General features: G+C 43.7%; 1 protein-coding gene across 2 annotated transcripts; it reads left to right on the forward strand.

The window, feature by feature from the left end:
* The first annotated feature begins 2,068 nt into the window (after positions 1–2,068).
* AQP4 (aquaporin 4) lies at positions 2,069–13,896 on the forward strand. 2 transcript variants are annotated; one of them, XM_075532978.1, is made up of 5 exons: positions 2,069–2,100; positions 5,349–5,763; positions 7,357–7,521; positions 7,764–7,844; positions 13,618–13,896. In XM_075532978.1, exons 1-5 carry the CDS (start codon positions 2,069–2,071, stop codon positions 13,894–13,896), a joined length of 972 nt encoding a protein of 323 aa, XP_075389093.1. The 2 variants fall into 2 exon arrangements, with proteins under 2 accessions (XP_075389093.1, XP_075389094.1); XM_075532979.1 differs by lacking the exon at positions 7,764–7,844.
* The last annotated feature ends 7,910 nt before the right edge of the window (positions 13,897–21,806 follow it).

Below are 21,806 nucleotides of genomic sequence, written 5' to 3' on the forward strand. Positions count from 1 at the left end.
GACTTTTTCCCTTGGAGCAACCTGTTAGCTTTGCACTGCTGAGCTGGTGGTAAGCAGACTAACACATGCCCCACTACCCCCCTACTGAGCTGAGTAGTGGGTTCAAAAGTACTCACTTAATAGATGAAAGTAGAACTATCTTGAGGGATGTGTCGCCACTGGGGCTTGGAGTTCAGAACCATCGCCTCAGCAGACACAGGTTAATTGGCAGAGCCTAGTCCACAAAGGCCATGATCTACATCCTACTTTGTCTTAAAAGCTCAAGAGCAGTCATCTAAGAGGCAACAATAGGTCTCTCCCTGTCCAGCAGAAAGAAAAATGATGAAAATGGAAAATGCATGAAAACAATTCGTCTAATAGATGAATGGATCACAAATATCAGTGTCTAAAATCCTGAGACCAGAAAAACTAGGTGGTAGCCAGCTATCAGCAGTAATTCCTCTGAAAAGGATCACATACTAGAAGATCCTGGAGAAAATGGGAGAGAATTATGGAATAAAACTCAAAATCATAAACAACAACATCCACAAAACACAAACAGGCTTATTGTTCTCAGAGAGACTGAGGAAACCCGAAACTATAGCCTTTAGTCATCCTTGAGGTCTGTAACTGAATTGACCCTCGGGCCTCAAGTTTCAGCTGAACAAAAGGGGGACAATAGCACTAATGAAGTATACACACGTTGAATAATCAACCATTTGGGACCTAAAGGGCAGCATTTACCAAGGACAACACCTTTCAGAAGGGTTAGCCATGAAGGAGGAATGGAACCAGGAAGCATGAGGAGGAAGTGGGGGTACATGGTGTTTCATTGTAGGGCTTACCATCAGTGAGATGAAATAACATGTGTCCAAATTGTTGAGTGGGAAAAAGTTCTCCTCTGTAAACTTTCACCTGTTCCACAAGGAAAAAAGTTTTTATAGAAAAGTAATTAATTAACTAATTTCAGTGAGAAAAGCTCATCTATAGAAGTGATCTAAATCAAGGGTTATGATTATTCCAATTCCAGATACCTGAGGTCCCTTTAAAGAAATAAAAATAATAAAAAGATGGTGATGGAAGCACTCGGCTCTCCAGCCTCTCTTCCAGTGTTCATTCGACTCCTTGGGAAGGGGCAGCTTCCCTGATGTGCAAATTTGCAGTCACAAAAGACCCCCCTTTCAGAAGGACTCTCACCCTCAGAAGGGCCCTTACACTTGGTTTAATACTCTGCAATAACCATCCTGAAATTCTAATAATTCTTTAACAAAAGACCCCCACATTCCCTCTGCGGAGGGTACCACAACACAAACAGGCATATGTGCATGTACATGTATATGTAACTATTCTTGCACCTAAGTTTCTAGACATTAAACTTGTCCACAGTTTCAAGTAATTTTACTTTTGCCCAGCATCCATATTTTAAATTTTGACTGCTTCTTACTCAACATTGATGACTAGTATAACAGGCGGATGAGCACCCTGGAGTTGTATTTCTTGTATTTCCTATTTTTGAGGGTTCTCTTCTTTTCTATGGCCCAGAATGTTGCTGCCTGTGCTATAAATGGAGCTACAGCTAAACGCTGGACTACAAATACTGCTTCTTGGATCAAAATTTTCATCTGGAGTCAATGACTCTTTTGCCAGTCAAAACCGAACACACTGTATTCACATAATTCATTTCCTGTTGCTAGATCATACAAATTCATTGCCTTGTGACTGTCGAAATTCAACTATAGCGTGCAGCCCAGCAGGACAAATTCTCCACAATTTGTTTTAACATGGTAGAAAAGTCGGTCTCATTAATTAGGTGAATTCATATGTTTAAAGATGAATAGCTAAAAAAAAATAAAACAAAAGCATAAAGTATACAAGTATCTCCTGTTCCTGAAATGCCCTAGGTCTGAAGTGATCAGGTAGGGATAAGTTCTATCAAGTTCAAATATAACTGCACGATTACCACATGGTGCAGAATCTTTCCACCCCTGCACTCCAAAAACCCAATCAGACAAGTGGCAGTAATCTGACTCCCTGTGCACTGGGAGCCTGGGGCAGGCAATGAGAGCCCTGCACTCTACCCGGGGAAGGAATGAGTGGCAGAACAGCAGCAAGAAGGTGGGGGTAAGTCCTTCTGTGCCTTAAGTCAGCAATGACTTTTTCCGGGCCAAAAAAATGAGACTGCGCCTTTTACTGCCTTAGACATACTACTTAAGCCTTCTTGGGAAGATTGTATAAGGCAACAATAGAGCAGGTGGGTGGTTCTTTTAGATCTCGGTCCTGGGCATATTCAGAAGAGAGAGATTGAGATGATAGTAGAAGAAAAGAGATGCTTTTAAATGAATCTTTCTTATCTTCTAGACCCCAGAGAGCAAACTAGCCTGTGGAGGAAAATCTATCTGTAGTCATTTTCATTGGGAAAGGTACTTACTTACCTGGGACTCGGTCATCCAGGAGTATAGATCGGGCGGTGTGTTCAGCTACAAAGTAATGTGCCTGGTTCAGTACAGCCCAGTCACATCAATATGCCCCCTTTGTTCGTGAGCAAAAGAAGTGAAACTAACTGTGTTGATCTGTTTCCAGGGAGTGTGAGAACTAAGAGAATGTTGACAGTAATGAAAGGGGGCTCCCAGAGACTCTGGGGTGAGCGCTTCTAAGGCCAGATGTCTATGCAGCCAGAGAACGTGTGCTTCCACAGTGGGTGCAGGCTAGTCCCTTTGCCCTACAAGGAGATCGGATGGTGTGGGTTTTAGAAAGAGGTTTAAAGCACTCTTCAGAAGTGATTTCTGTGCTTTTCTTTTGCTTTTTTCGTTCTCAGGCTGATGGAAATTTGAAGTAGAAAGATTAATTGAGTTCCCTGAATTAGGTCTCAAGAGAGGTGGACAGGTGCGTGAGAGAATGAGAAGGGACAGAGACCCAGAGAACTGGGCGAGAGAGGGGAGGTGTAGCCCCGGGGGCTGGCCTTTGCCTGCGCCCCGCCTCTGCCGGTGCTCTTCTGTGCAGCCTGAGAAGGGACCTTTCCTGCTGCCCCGCCTGGCTCTCCTGGCTGCCTGCTATGTCCTCTTTCCCCTTAAACCGCACCGGGGAGAGCCGACGCCTGGGATAGCACCTTGTCCCTTGGCTGTCTCAGCTACAGGCCGTGGGCTGGCGGTGAGTTCAAGAGCGACCCTCCTCGTTCCCTTTTCCGTTTGTGACTTCTTTGAGCTTCTCCCCTCTGAGATGATATGCAATGTCCCTTCCCAGGGCACCCTGCCCACCCCATTCCAAGTGCTCTTTTTGTTTCTTTATTTTCTATCCCTCTGGGGAGTTTGATGTCCTTGTCCTCCCAGCAGGGACTTGTCGTGATACACTCGGGAAGGTGTACTTGAGTGGGGGACCCTTGGGAGACGGCACAGCTTCCCTTCCACAGCCCTCTCTTCCTGTACCCCGGGATTGGGCTCCAGTAAGAACATCTGTTTCTTTCCAGCTCTGGTGCTAAGCACCTGTCAAACCAAAGGCAAGCCGAGACCCTGCAAGGCCAAGGTGTTTCCGTCGCTGCGTTGACATAGCATGCGCTCAGGGCTCATCTGTAGCGTGTGCGGATGGCAGGGGGTGTGGGGGACCCTACTACTCTCTGTACTATGTCCTGGAAGAAAGCAACAATAACTCTCAGCTCCTGGGACTTGGCTTTCCCGCCTTCTTTACGTGGTCCTCGGTGATGCTCTCCACACACCTGTGCTGGGTCAAAGGGTGACAGGGATAACACGGCTCACCCCCACCCACCCTAGTCATTCTCTGCCAGGATGCAGTTGGCATTAATATCCTTGAACCCCAAAGGTCCCGAGACAGTTAGAAGGAAAGAGATTAGAGTTGGAGGGAGAGGCATATCTCCAAGAAGAGGCGCACTGTTCTCCGGGGTCAGGCAAACCAAGAACAAGAGGAAAAGACAGTGCTGGATGACACCTGCTTTTCCAAGGAGCCAGCAGCTTGGGACTGGCCATACCCCTTTTCCAGAAGGCTTCTCCCCTTCTCCAAGTCAGGGCATGGGGGGAGTTGCGGGGGGGAGGGGAGGGATGGCCCCCTGAGGAGAGGAGGAGGAGGAGGTTACCTGGCCTCCAGGAACTCTTTGGGTACACAGTCCCTGGAGAGTCCAGTACATGCTGGGTAAAGTAGCCAAGTAGCAGGGCAGCGGGAAAGAGGAAGATTTGGGACCAGAAGGATGGAGACAGGGGACTATGTCCCCTGGCTCAAACACAGGACAATGGTGAGGAAGGAACAGGAGCAGGGCAGGGTTTCCTTGTACTTAGGGTCCCTATGAGTCAGAAGCCCCTTGCTAGCACCGAACCACAACGATCAACAACCTCAAGGGTTGAGAATGGGCCAAAAGAAGGGGGGTCTTCCTCCTCTACCCCTCCCAAACCTAGCCCCTCCCAGGACCCTTGTCCCAGGAGAGGTGGCCAAGAGGCGCTGCCAGACTCACCGCGGGCAGAGCCAGCAGTGAGGGAGGCGGCTGAGTGCGCCTGTGTCCCCTAGGTCTTCGCTGTTTGTTCACCTGGCCGCCGTCCCGTAGCTCGGTGTGGCCCGGGAATGGCGCTCCAGGCCCCCCTGGGACCTGAGGGTGACATGGCCCTGAGCTTAGAGCCCGGTCTGGGCGGCGCGCCCAGTAACCCCAGGCGCAGTTCCAAAGGCAGAATTCTCTGGCTGGCACAGAGTGACCCGGCTGAGGTCCCTCCTGTACCCACCGCTGCCACCACCATCCCCAGGCTCCCGATCCCTCCTGCATCTGCCCCCACCAAAGACAGCATAGCTCCTCTTCATCCCAGTCCTGGAAGAGAAGACACACATGCTCTGCAAAGCCATTTTCAGAATGCCACTTGGAGAAATAAAGACATCAGAGGGGGGATTTTTATCTTAATTGCTCTATGACACATGAAAATACGTTGAAATGTGAAAACTTGCTCTGAGGGAAATAACTACCAGGTCACTATATCTTGTTTTTACTGTTGTCAAGGGACTTGATTTAGACATTTTTCCTTTCCAGGGTCAAAGATAAGACTGCCTACTCCCATGAAAAATTAACGCTTCAGAAACCCAAAGGACCCAGCACTACTCTGTCCTGTAGGGTCACTTTGATGGCAGTGGGTAGGGTAGGGTAGGGTAGGGGCCATTCAGCTAAATTTCCAATGCAAAGAAGACTAGAGTGACAGCCCCAGGGCTAGTGAGGAGATTGTCCAGAAGCCTTTCTGCTGGCTATGCAAATAATGTGACTAAGGAGGACTGGTCCTCCTCAGCCCCAGGCAAGAAGCAGGCCTGGCCTGCCCTCCTTTCTGGGGGAACCTCTCCAGACCAACAAGCTCTGGTAGCTTCTAATGCCCATTTGTGTTTCTTTTCAGTAAGTGTGGACCAGTGTGTAGACGAGAAGACATCATGGTGGCCTTTAAAGGGGTCTGGACCCAAGCTTTCTGGAAAGCCGTCACAGCAGAATTTCTAGCTATGCTCATTTTTGTCCTCCTCAGCCTGGGATCCACCATCAACTGGGGTGGAACCGAAACCCCCTTACCTGCAGACATGGTCCTCATCTCCCTTTGCTTTGGACTCAGCATTGCAACCATGGTGCAGTGCTTCGGCCACATCTCCGGGGGCCACATCAACCCCGCTGTGACTGTGGCCATGGTGTGCACCAGGAAGATCAGCATCGCCAAGGCCGTCTTTTACATCGCAGCCCAGTGCCTGGGGGCCATCATTGGAGCCGGGATTCTTTACCTCGTGACACCCCCCAGCGTTGTGGGAGGCTTGGGAGTCACCATGGTAACATCTATTTATTTCTAGTTCTTTTCCAACTAGAACCCCAAGCTTCTTGCAGACCCTTTACCAAATGGCACCTGGGGACCTGGGAGACCTTCCTAAAAATTTTAACTTATTCCCAAGGAATTTGCTGTTCCTTAGGAGACAGGCACGAGATTCTTGATAGAGATTAAAACGGATTGTAGGAATCATTCATGTATCCATAAGCCCTTGTTTGCTAGGGGATGATTTGAATAAAAGCAGGGAGCCCTACTAGCATGTAGTTATGTGTTGGGTTGGCAAGTGCAAGGTCTGCAGTTCAAAACCACCAGCTACTCCTTAGGAGGAAGATGAGGTTTTCTACTCCAGTAAATATTTAAGTTCTTGAAACCCACAAAGGCAGTTCTCCTCTCTGGCCTCTGGGGTCTTTTTTTTAATTGTTTTATTAGGGGCTCATATCACAATCCATACATACATAAATTGTGTAAAGCACATTTGTACATTCATTGTCCTCATCATTCTCAAAACATTTGCTCTCTACCTAACCCCCTGGCATCAGCTCCTCATTTTTCCCCTCCCTCCCCATTCCCTCCCTCCCTCATGAACCCTTGATAATTTATAAATTATTATTTTGTCATATCTTGCCCTGTCCGACATCTCCCTTCACCCACTTTTCTTATGAGTCAAAATAACTCCATGCAGGAGTTGGTTGGTTGGTTGTTCAGTTGGAAGCCTGGGAGCCATTTCTTTGATGGTGGGTGTGTCTGAATCTTTTGTTGTGGTGGCTGGCTGTTACATTGCATCTCAATGGAGAGGAATTTCTCTGCATTTCCTTGGCCCTTTTCAGTCTGTTGGACTCTCCGGAGTTTTTACCATGAAAGATCCTAAAGAAGGCAAAGAATAGGAAATGGGTTCAATCCACTCTACATAAGCTCACGAAATTTGTGGCCAACTCCACAAATCTAGTAGCACAGAGCTTGCATTGGTTTGTCCTCCGTCTCCCACAGCAGGAATCATGCAATGCAGATATTTAGCTTGAAGGCATTTTTCCTTTAGGTATTTATTAGTTCACTCCCAGAAAAGGAAACGACTTGTCTTGTCCATATGATTTTATATGATTCACGTAAAGCGTCACAAGTAAAAAATATTAATTGATGTTTGACCCTAATTTGGTTCTTAGCTGATTAGAAATATTATTCATTAGCTCCGTGCCAGGGCTGATTAAAAGACCACACACTGTTTAAATTTTAATTGAAATATATATTAATTAATTTAAACCTAATTAATGGATTTAATCATTGCCTTATAAAATTACAAGACTCTCAAGGAACGCTTTTATAAGTTAAATGCAACCATGGCACATTTTGCTTTGTCTGTAGAGAGAGGCATTGAGCACAAACGCCACTTGGTCACTGTCAGAATCATTAGCTCTGATGAGCCAAAATGAGTGGAATTCATTCCTTTGGGGGGGTCTCAATTGGGGGTGCTATAGGAGGCTTAAATTACCACTGTTTTTTATAGGAATAAAAATAAAATACACCTTTCACAACGAATGATTTGTTGACATTTAGAAATGCACCTTTGCTTTGATTCAGGTGAGTATCTTTCTCTTTCTAGGTCCATGGCAATCTTTCTGCTGGTCACGGTCTCCTGGTAGAATTGATAATCACATTTCAGTTGGTGTTTACAATTTTTGCCAGCTGTGACGCCAAGAGAACGGATGTCACCGGGTCAATAGCATTAGCAATTGGATTTTCTGTTGCAATTGGACATTTATTTGCAGTAAGTTTCCAAGTCTATTTAAATGATTGCCTCATCTCACCTATCCTCCCCCTAAAAGTGGTCTGAAGAAGTTGTGTTTTACTAAAGAGGTGTATTTTTCATATCCAACCATGTCTGTCCATTTTAAGTGATTGTTGAAGTGATAAGAATGGTAATAGGTCTGCAGATATCTGGATAACTTGGCAAACCATAGTAAATCGCTTAGTGATGTCTGATATTGTTTTATTTTCTTTTTCCCACAGATTAATTATACTGGTGCCAGCATGAACCCCGCCCGATCCTTTGGACCTGCAGTTATCATGGGAAATTGGGAAAACCATTGGGTAACTATCAGGTTGATAGTTCCTATCTTCTTAAAATAGAAGACAAGTTAACTATGGGATTTTCTTCTTCTTTTTTCACTTACTAGTTTTGCTGACAGCCTCCCAACTTTCACCCCCACTTTATTCCATATTTCATAAAGACTAGAAAAAGACTAGCTCAGATCTGCTGCCAAACATCTCTTCTTATTTCTGTTCTGGACCTTTAGTAACAGCCTCTTTTTTTTTCTTAAGCACTGCTCTGGGCACTCTATCTGACAGACTGCAGCAGAATACATTGAACTTGGAGGAGGCCATGTGGGAAAAGTTAAAATCAGGATGATGGAGTGAATATGGTGTTTAAATAATTGAAAGAAAAGCCTTCCCAGCAATAACAGAAAACATACGTACCAAAAAAAAGGAAATGCATAAAAGCATTGCCCAGAGCAAATATTTACCTTGTTTTATTGTTGATGTTGTGGTTGTTGTTGTTGTTGTTTAAAAAGCATGAGCTCAATTAATAAAATGTGGTTTGGAAGTATTTGAACTGCAGATGGTTGACAATAAATGGTTCAAATCTTTTCGCTATTATCACCGTAACCTCAGTTGGAAAAACAAATGGCTTTCAGAATAAGAACACTTTTCAGTCTCATGCTTAACCTATTTAATAATATGGTGGCAAGGTTTCTAGACAGTAATCTCCATTTTTTAAATAGCGCAATCAATTTGATTTCAGTTGTTTCTTACAACAAAGGAATTTACAGTCCCTTAGATGAGCAATGGATGTGGCAGTTTTGAAGGCCATGTACATTAAGCAGCAAAAATATGAGACATATGGAAGTCAGCTTTAAATGAGGCTTTTATGGACAGTTATATGGTGTGAATGTTATTTTGTGACTTTTATTTTTAACTCATGAATATAATAGAATGGGCCACTGTGTTTCAATCTCAGGCATATGGTGGTGATGGGCCTAGGCACACCACATCACCATGGAGTTCATAGCAGACGGGCAGAAATTGTACCGCTGCGATATGCATCCACTTCTAAGAGAGCCAATGCTTTAAATGTGATATCTATCATTAAGTAGCAGCATGACAGTCAATGCTCAGAAGCCAATTTTGGATTATAGCCATGTTAAAACTCGGTCAACATTGCCATCCATGAAGCTAGTTAGCTTGCCACTAATATTTCCACTTATGCCTCAAAACATTTGTCACTGTCATCATAGTGATGAGTTTTAATGCTTCCTCAGAAAAAAAGGAGCAGGAAGTCTATACCAATTTGTATCTATGTATATATACACATATAGCTCTTAAGTGGAAACTCGACATTTAAATCAACTTACTAAATTCAAGCTATGTTTCTCATTGATGCTAAAAATATACAGAGCACAACACTCACCAACTCAGCGATTCCTGCATGGACAATAAATACCCTGCCTCTTATTACACCAGTGACTCTCAACCTTCTGAATGCCACGACACTTTCATTCAGTTCCTCATGTTGTGGTGAACCTCCCAACCATAAAATTATTTTTGTTGTTACTTCATAACTGTAATTTTTCTATTGATATGAATCTGGCAACCCCTGTGAAAAGGTTGTTTGATCCCCAAAGGGGTCGGGACCCACAGATTGAGAACCGCTGCTTTAGCGTATGGCTTGAGTGCAAATTTCCCTTTCACATTATTCTGTAGAAAGCTAACTTCTACTGAAAATTAATATTTGTTCTGTGAGAATAATTGCAAAATTTTAGAAATCATTTAAAGCCCATAGGTAACAGTGCAATAATGAAAGTAACGTTTACAGTATAAATGGATGTATTTCCCTTTTCTTCTTTCTACTTTTCTACATGTTCTAGACTTTCAGCAGAAATGGTTTACCTTTGTCAACTTTAAAATTTAGAGTACATTATGATTTTGATTTGGAAATAGTAACTTGAAGCTGAGCTCCGTGTATTTTTGAGAACACGCAGCTAGACGTCTCCTTCACGTGTGTTTTGGAGACTGCATAGTAGTTATTATTCAAAAGAAGAAGAAACAATTGCAGCCCAACCCCCTCTGACTCATAACCACCCCGGAGGGATTTGGTCATCCTCCTGACTGCCAGTGAGTCGATGCTGACTCGTAGTAACCCATCAGAGAGTCTGGAACTGCCCCCGGGAGTGTCTGCGACTACAATTCTTTACGGGATGGCAAGTCCTCTCTTTCTTCCAAGGAGTGGCTGGTGGTTTCAAACTGAGAACCTGGCAGTTAGCAGCCCAACTCTAACTCACTACACCACCGGGGCTCCTCAAACCCAGTCATCTATCAGTGGAAGAAAGAAGAGGCTGTCTGTCCCAGAAAGGATGGAGACTGGACGCAGAAACCCTATACAGCATCAGCAGGGTTCAGAGTAGTCAACTCCATGCAATGGTGTGGGATTTGTTTTCATCGGTCCTTAAGGATCCTGGGTGGCACAAATGATTTGTATTCAACAGCTAATCTAGAGGTGTGCAAGCCCATCCAGCGATACCACAGAAAGCCTGGCAATGCTCTTCCATTAAAATGACAGCCAAGGATACCCATGGAACCATCTACTCCCCAACATAGGGCGGGGGTTGCCATGAGATGCAATCTACCCAAGTCTGGATTATTTCTGTTTCTGGGTGGTCCCGGGGTGGCCCCGTGCGTGCTCAGGTGGTTTGATCTCCTCCAGCATCACCATGGAAAGAAAGGCCTGACACTCTGCTTTAGAGAAAACCACAGTCCAGGCGCAGTCCCAATCCCGATCACACGGGTACCACGTGCTGGAACTGACCCGATTGCTATGGGATTTGGGGTGGTGGAATTTTTCCTGTGGGATTCATAGCAAGTGGAAGAATCCATATCCAGTCAGCTCTTACTGAAGCAAGGAAAGAGGAAAGACCTGTTCAGGAGGGCTCTCGGGTCTCCTTTGAAAGGGCAGAGAGGAGATAAACTCTCGGGCGGTTCCTTTCATGTGCACAATAAGGAACTTAGTTCTTACAGCCACTGGACCAGGTTTCCTCGTTAAGGGTGTGGGTTCTGCTTCAGCTTACAGGATTCCCAGTGAGATTGGTTTCCAGTGGGTACGTTTCAGAAAGAAGGCGTTGTCCTCGTTTTTCAAAGAAGTGTCGTGGGAACAGCAGTGTGGTTCACCGAGGAGTTCGAAAGGAAATCAGACACACCTGGCAGCCCAGTGTAGGACATTGGCTACCCAGCAAGTCGCTTCCTCACGCTGAGCAAGTTTCTCTTCCATAAAATGGACAGGAGAGTAACAATCCCACTTTAAAAGGTAATTGTTAGAAGTAAAGGAGACATAAGAGTGCTCAGCAAAGAGGCTTTCTGCTGCTCACGTGGGTCTGGCGATGATCGACGGCGGTCCACTTGCTCTAAAGTCAATGCTGCATTCGCGCCAACGCAAAACTTAGGTTTTTCTAGACGCATGGCTGGTATGACACCAACTTCTCTTTATTGAACTAGAAGGAAGGTATATGGAATTGCTCGTCCTCAAATAAACCATTATCCATATGTTCAGCATGAGTTTGTTTATGTTTTTCCCCATGCTGCCATTGGTAAGAACATACTCTGCAAATGGGGTCGTGAGCAAGCCAGGGAATTTTCTATTAAAACAACTCCTCAAATTCTAGGGCAGCAAGGCATGTAATGTAAGGGGACGGAACGACGGTCACTGTAGCTAGCTGTGGTCACAGGCCCCTCCCCAGCCTCCCTGAAGTGTGAAATGTAGCAGTGGCTAAGAGCTGGGAACTAGCAGGGACTTTACAAGGCTTCTTGCATTAAATCCTTACATCCCTTAGGTGTGTATTATTATAATCTCCACTTTGCGCATGTGGAAGTTAAGACCGAAAAAGTTAAGTGACCGTGTGCTGGAGCTATGGTCCCACGTACCATGCAGTACCGAAAAACCACAACCCCAAATACTAAAATCTCTATTGTGACTGTGATCGTGCAGGAAACTCGTGTAAGCTGGCAAGATTCAGAAAATAAGAAAAGGACTCTCAAGAAAGCATTTTGTCCCCGTTTTAGTTAGGGAGTGCGTTGGGTCTGCTTGGCTGGCAGCAGCTAAAAAGAGGAGCAGTCGCTATGCTGATGGCAGGCAGTCAGAAAATGTAAAGAAATAAGTTAATGAGAGAGCAAAAATATCTGAGGAAAACGATCCTCTCCTGTTTTTAAATATATGGCTATCTGACATGGATTTGGAGTATTTTCTTCCCAATGCCCTCCTCCTCCTCCTCCTCCTCCTCCTCCTCCTCCTCTTCCTCCTCCTCCTCCTCCTCCTCTTCCTCCTCCTCCTCCTCCTCCTCCTCCTCCTCCTCCTCTTCCTCCTCCTCCTCCTCCTCTTCCTCCTCCTCCTCCTCCTCCTCTTCCTCCTCCTCCTCCTCCTCCTCTTCCTCCTCCTCCTCCTCCTCCTCCTCTTCCTCCTCCTCCTCCTCCTCCTCCTCTTCCTCCTCCTCCTCCTCCTCCTCCTCTTCCTCCTCCTCCTCCTCCTCCTCTTCCTCCTCCTCCTCCTCCTCCTCTTCCTCCTCCTCCTCCTCCTCCTCTTCCTCCTCCTCCTCCTCCTCCTCTTCCTCCTCCTCCTCCTCCTCCTCTTCCTCCTCCTCCTCCTCCTCCTCCTCTTCCTCCTCCTCCTCCTCCTCCTCCTCTTCCTCCTCCTCCTCCTCCTCCTCCTCTTCCTCCTCCTCCTCCTCCTCCTCTTCCTCCTCCTCCTCCTCCTCCTCTTCCTCCTCCTCCTCCTCCTCCTCTTCCTCCTCCTCCTCCTCCTCCTCCTCTTCCTCCTCCTCCTCCTCCTCCTCTTCCTCCTCCTCCTCCTCCTCCTCCTCCTCCTCCTCCTCTTCCTCCTCTTCCTCCTCCTCCTCCTCCTCTTCCTCCTCCTCCTCCTCCTCCTCCTCCTCTTCCTCCTCCTCCTCCTCCTCCTCCTCCTCCTCTTCCTCCTCCTCCTCCTCCTCTTCCTCCTCCTCCTCCTCCTCTTCCTCCTCCTCCTCCTCCTCCTCCTCTTCCTCCTCCTCCTCCTCCTCCTCTTCCTCCTCCTCCTCCTCTTCCTCCTCCTCCTCCTCCTCCTCCTCTTCCTTCTCCTCCTCCTCCTCCTCTTCCTTCTCCTCCTCCTCCTCCTCTTCCTCCTCCTCCTCCTCCTCCTCCTCTTCCTCCTCCTCCTCCTCCTCCTCCTCTTCCTCCTCCTCCTCCTCCTCTTCCTCCTCCTCCTCCTCCTCTTCCTCCTCCTCCTCCTCCTCCTCCTCTTCCTCCTCCTCCTCCTCCTCTTCCTCCTCCTCCTCCTCCTCCTCTTCCTCCTCCTCCTCCTCCTCCTCTTCCTCCTCCTCCTCCTCTTCCTCCTCCTCCTCCTCCTCCTCCTCTTCCTCCTCCTCCTCCTCCTCCTCTCCCTCCTCCTCCTCCTGCTCCTCCTCCACCTCCTCCTCCTCCTCCTCCTTCTTCTTCTTCTTCTAACATGACACTGTTGCTCTCTTAGCCCACCCCAGCTAGAGTCTAGAGTGGTGAGTTTGCCCATGGACTAGCCAGCTGGCTTGCACTTGCACTCTATCGAGGGCCTCATTGGTGCAGAGCGTTGGCCTGTTTAGGTGCCAACCAAAAGGCTAGAGATTTAAGTTCAGCCAAAGGATTCAGGTAAGAAACATCTGGAGATGTACAATGGAAAAATCAGTCCTGGAAACTCCCCTAGACTGCAGTGCTGCTCTGACATGCAAGGAGTCACGTTCCGTTAGGATCAACTCTATGGCTTCTGGTTTTCTGATCACTTACATGCTATGCTCATTCATCTTTCCTTCAGATCTATTGGGTTGGACCAATCATAGGAGCTGTCCTTGCTGCTGGCCTTTATGAGTACGTCTTCTGTCCAGATGTTGAACTCAAACGTCGTTTTAAGGAAGTCTTCAGCAAAGCTGCCCAGCAAAGCAAAGGGAGCTACATGGAGGTGGAGGACAACCGGAGTCAGGTAGAGACCGAGGACTTGATTCTAAAGCCCGGAGTGGTGCACGTGATTGACATTGAGCGAGGCGAGGAGAAGAAGGGGAAAGATCCATCGGGTGAGGTGTTGTCTTCCGTATGACTAGAAGACAGCACTGAGAGCAGACGGGCACCCTTAGACCTGGCCTCAGATTTCCTTCCACCCATTAAAGAAACAGATTTGTTATAATTAGACATGTGTGGGGTTTTACGAGGAAATGAAGCAGCATATTATTTCCTACCGTATTCCTCAGTCTAAACATTAATATTTCACTATTTACCAAGGAGGAAAGGGGGGAACAGCACTACTTACTGTGACTACCATTTCTAATATATATTTAAGTAACCCCCAAGGCAAATATATGTAGCAATTCATCTAAATGTCTTTCATTAATAACCAGTTGCAATGCTTATTGAGATTTGATTAAGTCTTGCTTGGCAGAGCTTATACTTATAAAGACACCTATCAGCTTATTGCTCTTCTGTCATGAAATTGGCATTGTCAATTCACTCGGATATTTATTCCATGGTAGCATGTGTATCCGTGACAACATGGAGTGTGTCACAGAGTTATTCCCACGAAAGAGAAATGATATCGTGCGCTGTCACGGGCAGTCACTTACTCATAAACTACCTCGGCAAGAGACTATGAACAAGGGTGATTGCTAATGGATTCTGTTCTTGTTAATACGTGGCTCTCAAGCCCATCTCCGCTTCACAGTATTCCCTCCTCCTCTTAGTGGCCTCCGGCACGTGGGCCGAACGTCCAGAAAGTTTAAGCTAATTCTCAGAAACAATAAGTATTTATTAGTTCCATCTAACAACACCTCCAGATCACAAGAGTCTCCACTGGCATTTACTGCAAGTGGACTCATAAACTATTATGGGGCTTGGGGGGAAGTTGTGATTGTACAAGGCACAGTGAAAAAAAGGAAATCTGTATTCTGCTATCAAATGGTTGATCTGTTTTCAGTGCCCATACTTAAATGCACCACACTTGGTTAACAGTGTAAGCTTTTAACCACGTAATCAATCACCTTGCGTTTTTGAAAATGTATTGGCATAACTGGGTGTTGTGTCTGTTCATAATTTGGTTATATATATTTAAACACTAGTGAGATATATTTTTGATAACAAGAACATAGCTACTTAAGTCTTGTCTGTTGTGTTGATTAGTAAGCTCTGCTCACTGTAGAAGCTGTTAGCTGGTCCTGCCCAGTCCGGCTCTCTGCTGCTCTCCCTTTCTCGTGGCACTGATGATTATCTGCCCTGCGTGTGTAAGGGTAGTTGAATGAGTTAACACAAGGAACCCTGGGGTGGCAGAACGAAGGAGTTTGAATACCAGAGCCCTGTGTATTCAAAGCTGACTAGCTGAATTCATTTCTTCTTCATAGAGATTTGTACATAACCCAACAGACTTTTAACCTCTCTGTATTGCCGGCTCGGTTATTTGTACAAAAGCGTTTGTTTTCCTGGGCTGCTTTGCCTTATGTCAGTAGAATATTCTCTGGAAACCTTACTTTTTATCATCTTATCTTAGACAAAGAGCTGTGAATGTCAATTTGACTGCACAAAAGCTAGTTTGTAGTAAAGCAAAAAAAAAAAAAACACAACAAAAACAGCCCCTATCACTGCGAGGAGTGGCTTGTAAATAGCTGATAATCAAGGGCTTTCTTCTCTCAAGAACAGCTCCAACTGTGTGCCACTTTTTAGCGTTAATGGCAGTTGTGTGTCTGTGGCATTGAGATAATGGACCACTATTGAACCCGATTCTCTCCGGTGCTAGGGAAAAGTGATGCGGGAGCTTCCCAGAATTATCAAAACAATGCCATGGCCGGAGTGCCACTGGCCTTTCTGGTGGCAGGTGCCTAAGCCCTGGGCCCCATTCTCCAGTGTACGGCCACACCACACTGTATACCCGGGACACACACTTACTTCCTTGCGGGGTGGCACCTACAGAGACAAGGGTGAAATCCCCCAAGCATAGGAAACATCTGTGATTTCAAATGTTTGCTTGCAATCCAGGCTGATTTGGCCCACAAGATAATGTGGGTCACTCAAAAGTAAGTCACGTTAACAAGGTTAAAAGCATTTTCTTAATAAGCTTCCAAAATGAGGGTGTATCATCATTTTTATTCTGTCATGTGGTTGCTTTTTACTCATTGGCACTTGCTTCCAATGAGAGCTTTCAACCAATGAGGGTAAAAGGGATGGACGGTGTTTGTGCCCTTTGTTTCCCAGCATTGAGTAGAATGCTTGGCACTTAACAGGTCTTAATAAAAATAGAAAATCTGCATTTGGGATTTAAAGAGTATATATCATTTTCTCCTCATCGGTGTTGTGTCACTATTTAATAAAAGCATGATCGCAAGGACAATGAAGGGAAGGCGAGAGTAATGTGAAAATTATAAGCTATAGTTTTGCATATTACTATTTCTAGATACACAGAGTGAATGGAAGCGGTGTTTCTTGTGTGTCTGTGTGTTTCCCCCTTGCATATGAGACAACATATTTTGTATTTCACTCAAGGCTCTGCCAGTAAAAAGTAATGAAATTGTACCTTTGTAATGACATCTCTGCAGCAGGGGTCTGTTGCCTTGAAGATGGTACAAATTATCCAAGTGTATTAGGAGACTAGGGCTTTTTCCCTTGAATCCCTTCTTATTAATGAAGTGCACAGCACTGCTCCCAAGAGAGAGCTGCTGAGAGATACACAGAAAAGAGATCAGAGAGGAAAAACTGGGAGAGTATACAGGAGCTACATCCAGGCACTAGAGCCATGCCGACCATCTCTTTCCTAAGGACGAGAGTACAACAACAAACAACAACAACAAACCCCATCGCTATCAAGTCCATTCTGAGTCTGCGTGACCCTACAGGACAGAGTAAACCTGCTCCCTAGTACTCCCCATGCTATAAATCTCTATACGGGAAGACAGCTTCATCTTCCTCACTCTGAGCTGCTGATGGATTTGAACTACTGACCTTACAGCTAGCAGCCCAAGAAGTAGCCCACGACACCATCAGGACTCCTGGTACTATAGCAAGGAGCCCTACAAACGAGAAGGTACAAAAACAAGGTTCTTGCACTGAAAATGTAATAGATGGTTAAAAGAGTAGCTACTGAGATTTTGGGGGGCATTGGACCCCAGAAATTGAGTGTATGATTTCATTATTGACGATGCCATTTTCTTCAGGGAATGCTAAATGTGTATACCGGTATTAAGTCATTCTTGGCAGCATGACAGTTAGCTAAAGTATGAGATGCCTCTATTGGTTCTGTCATTTGATGCTTTTGATAAAGTCCTTCTACTGCCATCGCTCCTAGGGTCTAAAGAACTGCTGCCGGGTTTCGAAGCTTTCTCAAAGAGATTAGAAATGTATGGATAACACGTATGATGAAATGGAATGATCTGATTTATTAGAGGTCAGATTCCAAATAGCACAGAATATTCTTCTCAGGCAGTGAAGCCAGGCAAAACACTTATTGATTTCAACTCGGTAATGACAGGAAAACTCGGAAATACAGCGGCAAAGTCAAGTGCTCAAATAAATGCTGGCACAGCCCTTTGTTGCCACTGCTCACATGTTGTGAACATCTGACAGAGAAATTGCCTTTGTGACAATGAAGATAATAGTGTGAGGTGAATACCCACTCTTAGCAAACAAGTAAAAAGTCAATATAAATTTTCATCATAAGCACTATAGGATATACAAATTCAGAACATTGTATACCTACAAGTAATTACACCTTTTTTAATGTGTTGAGGCAAATTGTTTTTTTTTTCAGTAGGATGTGGTTACTATTCAGAAAATATAATGTAACAAAATCCATTCTCTTTACTGAAAATTTTGTGTTTGCCTTTGTATACTTTATGGATGGCCCCCAGACAGTAGTTTTTTTTAAAACCATAATTCTCTGAAATAAATGGAAGACATTTGATTTGGGACTCTTTAATTCAGGAATCAAAATGTGTGGCAGCTCACGTTCATAAATGAATATAGCTTATGAAAATATGGATCAAATAAATGTTATACAATGTATGCAATGAACAATAAACTGCAAAGGAGTTGTGTGTTACTCCTTCAAAGAGCAAAGCCCTAAGAATGCACCTGATTCATAAAGTGTATTTCTTGATTATCTTCAGGATTAATTAAATGAACATGTAATTTATGAAAATGTATAAATAATTGTTGAGCATCTATAAGATCTAAATCACAATAAAATTGTAATTCATGATAAACTGGAGAGAATAAACTGAACATATGGCTATATTCACAATTATTTATAACTGAAATGTTATTCCAACATTAGAGCTAATGTTAAAGAGATTTAAACTATAATGTCTAATATTTTGAATAATCTGTTAAATTGTTAGCTTTGTGGTTGATTTCCATGAATAATGTTGTATCTCATACTACTAAGCTTGTGCAAATAAACTTTGAAATATTGTGCAAAGTAGTAAGCTTTCTATGTGGTGTTCACACTTCATTTATTGTTTTTGCAAGCCAAACGTTAGGAATGGCCTTTAGGATTACCAGGAGTTAGATATTTGATTACCATCAACACCAGATGAAATGAGTGTATAGCCCATACAGTCACATGTGTTTGGGGAAGGCCTGCAGACACAGTGTAGTTGACCTGGATGTATGCAAATGAAAATCGTATTTCCATGGGCTTAGTTCAAAATGTCCACATTCGTGCAAAATAGGCCATTGGATATTAAGTCTCATTATAGTGAGTCTAAAAGTGAAGAATCAAACAACTGACACCCCGCTGAAATTGCTGGGTCTAAATAGATGAGCTATCCTCGGGGCATTTGGTGGATTCTGCCTCCCCAGGCAGATAATGTAGGCTCAATGAGCACTGGTATATTCCCTTGGGTTCCTGGTTTGAGGAGCTCCCTTAATTTTGAGAGGTTACAGACCTTCAGTGGAGAATTGAGGACAATCATTTGTGGAGAATGAAACCCATCAGATGAGGGGTGAGTGATGCCTTAGGAGCCAGACGGTTGTGTACTTTCGTACAGCATTTATCATACTGTAGTGAAATCATTTGTGTAGGTGTCTGTCTCTCCTACTAAATTCTAAAGTCCTTAAGGGCTCAGGCTGTGTCTTATTTATTCTGTATCTTCCTCTGGAGCATTGAGCACTCGCCTGACATTTCACTCAATAAATGCTTGTTGCATGAATGAAGAAAGGAATTAATGAATATCTTGCAATCATTAAGAAATGTCACCAAACACTATCCCTCCATCTATCTAGTTGTTTTCTGCTGTATTGATATGTACTAAATATTTGAATTCTCATCATTCCAGTCAGGAGCTCCAATTTTAGCTCAAACACTAAAGAAAACTAAAAGGAAAATGCACAGAAAGAATGAAACACTAATTGGATTTCTAAAATTTATACCTAATGTGTAGGCAACTAGACATGTTTTCATTGCTATATTTATACAATGGCCAGATGTTAGATGAAATTTAACTCAATGAGTATTTCAGCAAGAGAAGTATTTTAACAAGCACGAGAAGCTAGAAATACAAATGTCAGCCTGTTTTTAGATAATTATTCTGCCTGGAAGATGTCCAAAACAATATGTCACCTGAATTAACTTACTATTTCTTTTCCCATTTTTTCACTTCTCAGGTTTAAGGATACAGGTGATTCTAAAAGACTGCATTGAGTTCTTCTACTGATGGCTGATCATATAAACAAAACATCACTATAGATGTTTATAATCATTTTGCACAGTATAGCAGTAGCATGTTTGGGTGCTCAATAAATGGAAGATGAGTTCCTGGACGGACAGATGGATGGACAGTTGGATAGATGAAAGAAGCATTCCATCCAGGAGTGTTAAGTTAATTTGTGAGCAGATAGAAATCATAACCTGTATTTCTTCATCTCTTTCAAGGACATATTTTCAAAGATGAGCACTATATTATTATCTAGGGGTGTTCATGGAAGAGGGGAAATGAATCGACATAATAATTACCTACTACAAGCATTTGTATTGGACTTCAGCATGTGTAAAGATAATTTTCAATTTGATTCTTCAAGGCTCAATGTTGGCTCATGACTATCATTCCCATTTCCAAGAAGGAAACCAAGTATTAATGAAATTTTAAAATTATCCCAAATTAAACCTAGGGGTAAAGTGGTAGTAAAGCAAAAATAAGAGCCCAGATCTCAATTAGTCTCAATCCCTATATTATCGCCTACATCAGAAATTTCTTCCATTTACCTACTCAGTTTAAATTCCCCTCAGTCATGTTTACTTTATATAAAGAGAAATATCTTCTATCCATATTAGGGGGGGTTCTCATGTACAACATCAAAGAAGGCAAAAATTAAGCACTGAGAATATTAAATATTAGAAAAGTTCTCAAATGGATGAATGGAGTTTACTACTGAAATAGATGTATTTTTTAAACATGCTTTAGAAAATGTTGGTAGGTGCTTCTTTAAGAAAATATTAAGACAATTATTTTTGATATTTTTCATTAGGTTCAGAAAATAAAGTTGACAATGTATTGCAAAGTTACTGATAAGGTCTTCCACAGTTCAATAGTAATTATGATTTATCAGCATCTGAGCACCAAAGGAGTCATGGTAGCACAGTGATTGAGTGTTCAACTACTAACCAAAAGGTTGGCTATTCAAACCTACCCACTGCTCCTTGGGAGAAAGATGGTGCAGGCACCTTCCATAAAAATCACAGCAAAGGAAACTCTACAGCGCATTTCTTCTCTGCCCCGTATTGTCTCTTTGAGTGAGAATTGACTTGAAGGCAAGGATTTGGTTGGTTGTCTGTTTGTTTTGGGAGGAGTTACTTTGTGCCAGTCATACGCTTTACAGTACCTGTGTACTCATTCCTCTTAACAACCTTATAAGGTAAAATACTACTATAGCTCCCATTTCATGGGTGAAGAAACTGGGGTCTAAAGAGAGTAAGGAACTCGTTCAAAGGCAAGCAATAATTACTAAGTGTTAAGACTGGGATTTGACCCCCAGCAGTCTGGCTACATAGTCCATACATTCCAACCTTCTACATCCCTGCCCCCTACTCCATGTGGTGCTTCAGAGTTTCAATAGTTCCAAATTTGATAATCTGCTGTTTCCAAGCCTTTGATGTTTCCTATCCAATAGAGATTAGAGTGTGTTTGAACCTCTCCACTGTTCCCGACTTCACCTCTGATAATCATTTGACCACCTCAGAAGGAAGATTTAAACATACACGTGCAAATGCCAGAGATAAATAAGCTAAACTTACAAGGCATTTTGCAAAAGAACTTTGAATAACTAAGAAAAGCATTTCTTTAGTCTGCTGGGATATGACAGAAAATTCTTAGGCAATATACCTTCCATTCTTTAGCTTCAAGTTCCCTAGCTGGTCCTTAAATTGACTTAATTTGAGTTTGCCTCTCTTTCATTAAGACTAATAATACGTATTTTAATTCTTACATATTTATTTATTCTTACATATTTATTAAACAATCATTCATTCGAGGCACTATAGGAAGGCTTGGCAGTCATCTGATCTATTATACTACTAACTTCTCCTACACCAGACTATACAGTTAAATAACTTGGGGTTTTAAAGCATAAAATAATATAAAACAAAGGCTCTTTTCCATCAGGTTGAATGTGACATAATCACAACGGCAACAGCTTTGGGAAATCACTGATCAGTATGAAGATCAAATGTGTCCTCTCTTTCCATAAAAACAAAGAAGTAGACCTGCTGAGGTGGTTAGTTTATGGTGCCAAGTTGGCTGATAAACACATGTGGGATTAATTGAAGGACAGAGAGATAAATGGCTTGGTGAGCCTCGCCTTTCTTGTCTCTTGTTCTTTGATCATTAGACCAGTGTGTGGCTGCCTTGCTTGTTCTGAGTCTCAATTTGCAAGCTACACTACCTGTGGGACACCTAACTTGTGGACCATTTCACTGTAATTTGAGCTTCCTTGAAGACCTGCTTCGCCACCCCATTGGAATTTACATCTCTTGAG

Source organism: Tenrec ecaudatus, chromosome 15 (genome assembly GCF_050624435.1).
Source record: "Tenrec ecaudatus isolate mTenEca1 chromosome 15, mTenEca1.hap1, whole genome shotgun sequence".
NCBI classification, from domain to species: Eukaryota; Metazoa; Chordata; class Mammalia; order Afrosoricida; family Tenrecidae; genus Tenrec; species Tenrec ecaudatus.

Coding starts and splice junctions, on each gene's coding strand:
- AQP4 (XM_075532978.1), top strand. CDS start 2,069: ATGAGTGGCAGAACAGCAGCAAGAAGGTGGGG. Junction 5,764..7,356: donor GAGGCTTGGGAGTCACCATG/GTAACATCTATT, acceptor TTCTCTTTCTAG/GTCCATGGCAATCTTTCTGC. Junction 7,522..7,763: donor CAATTGGACATTTATTTGCA/GTAAGTTTCCAA, acceptor TTTTTCCCACAG/ATTAATTATACTGGTGCCAG.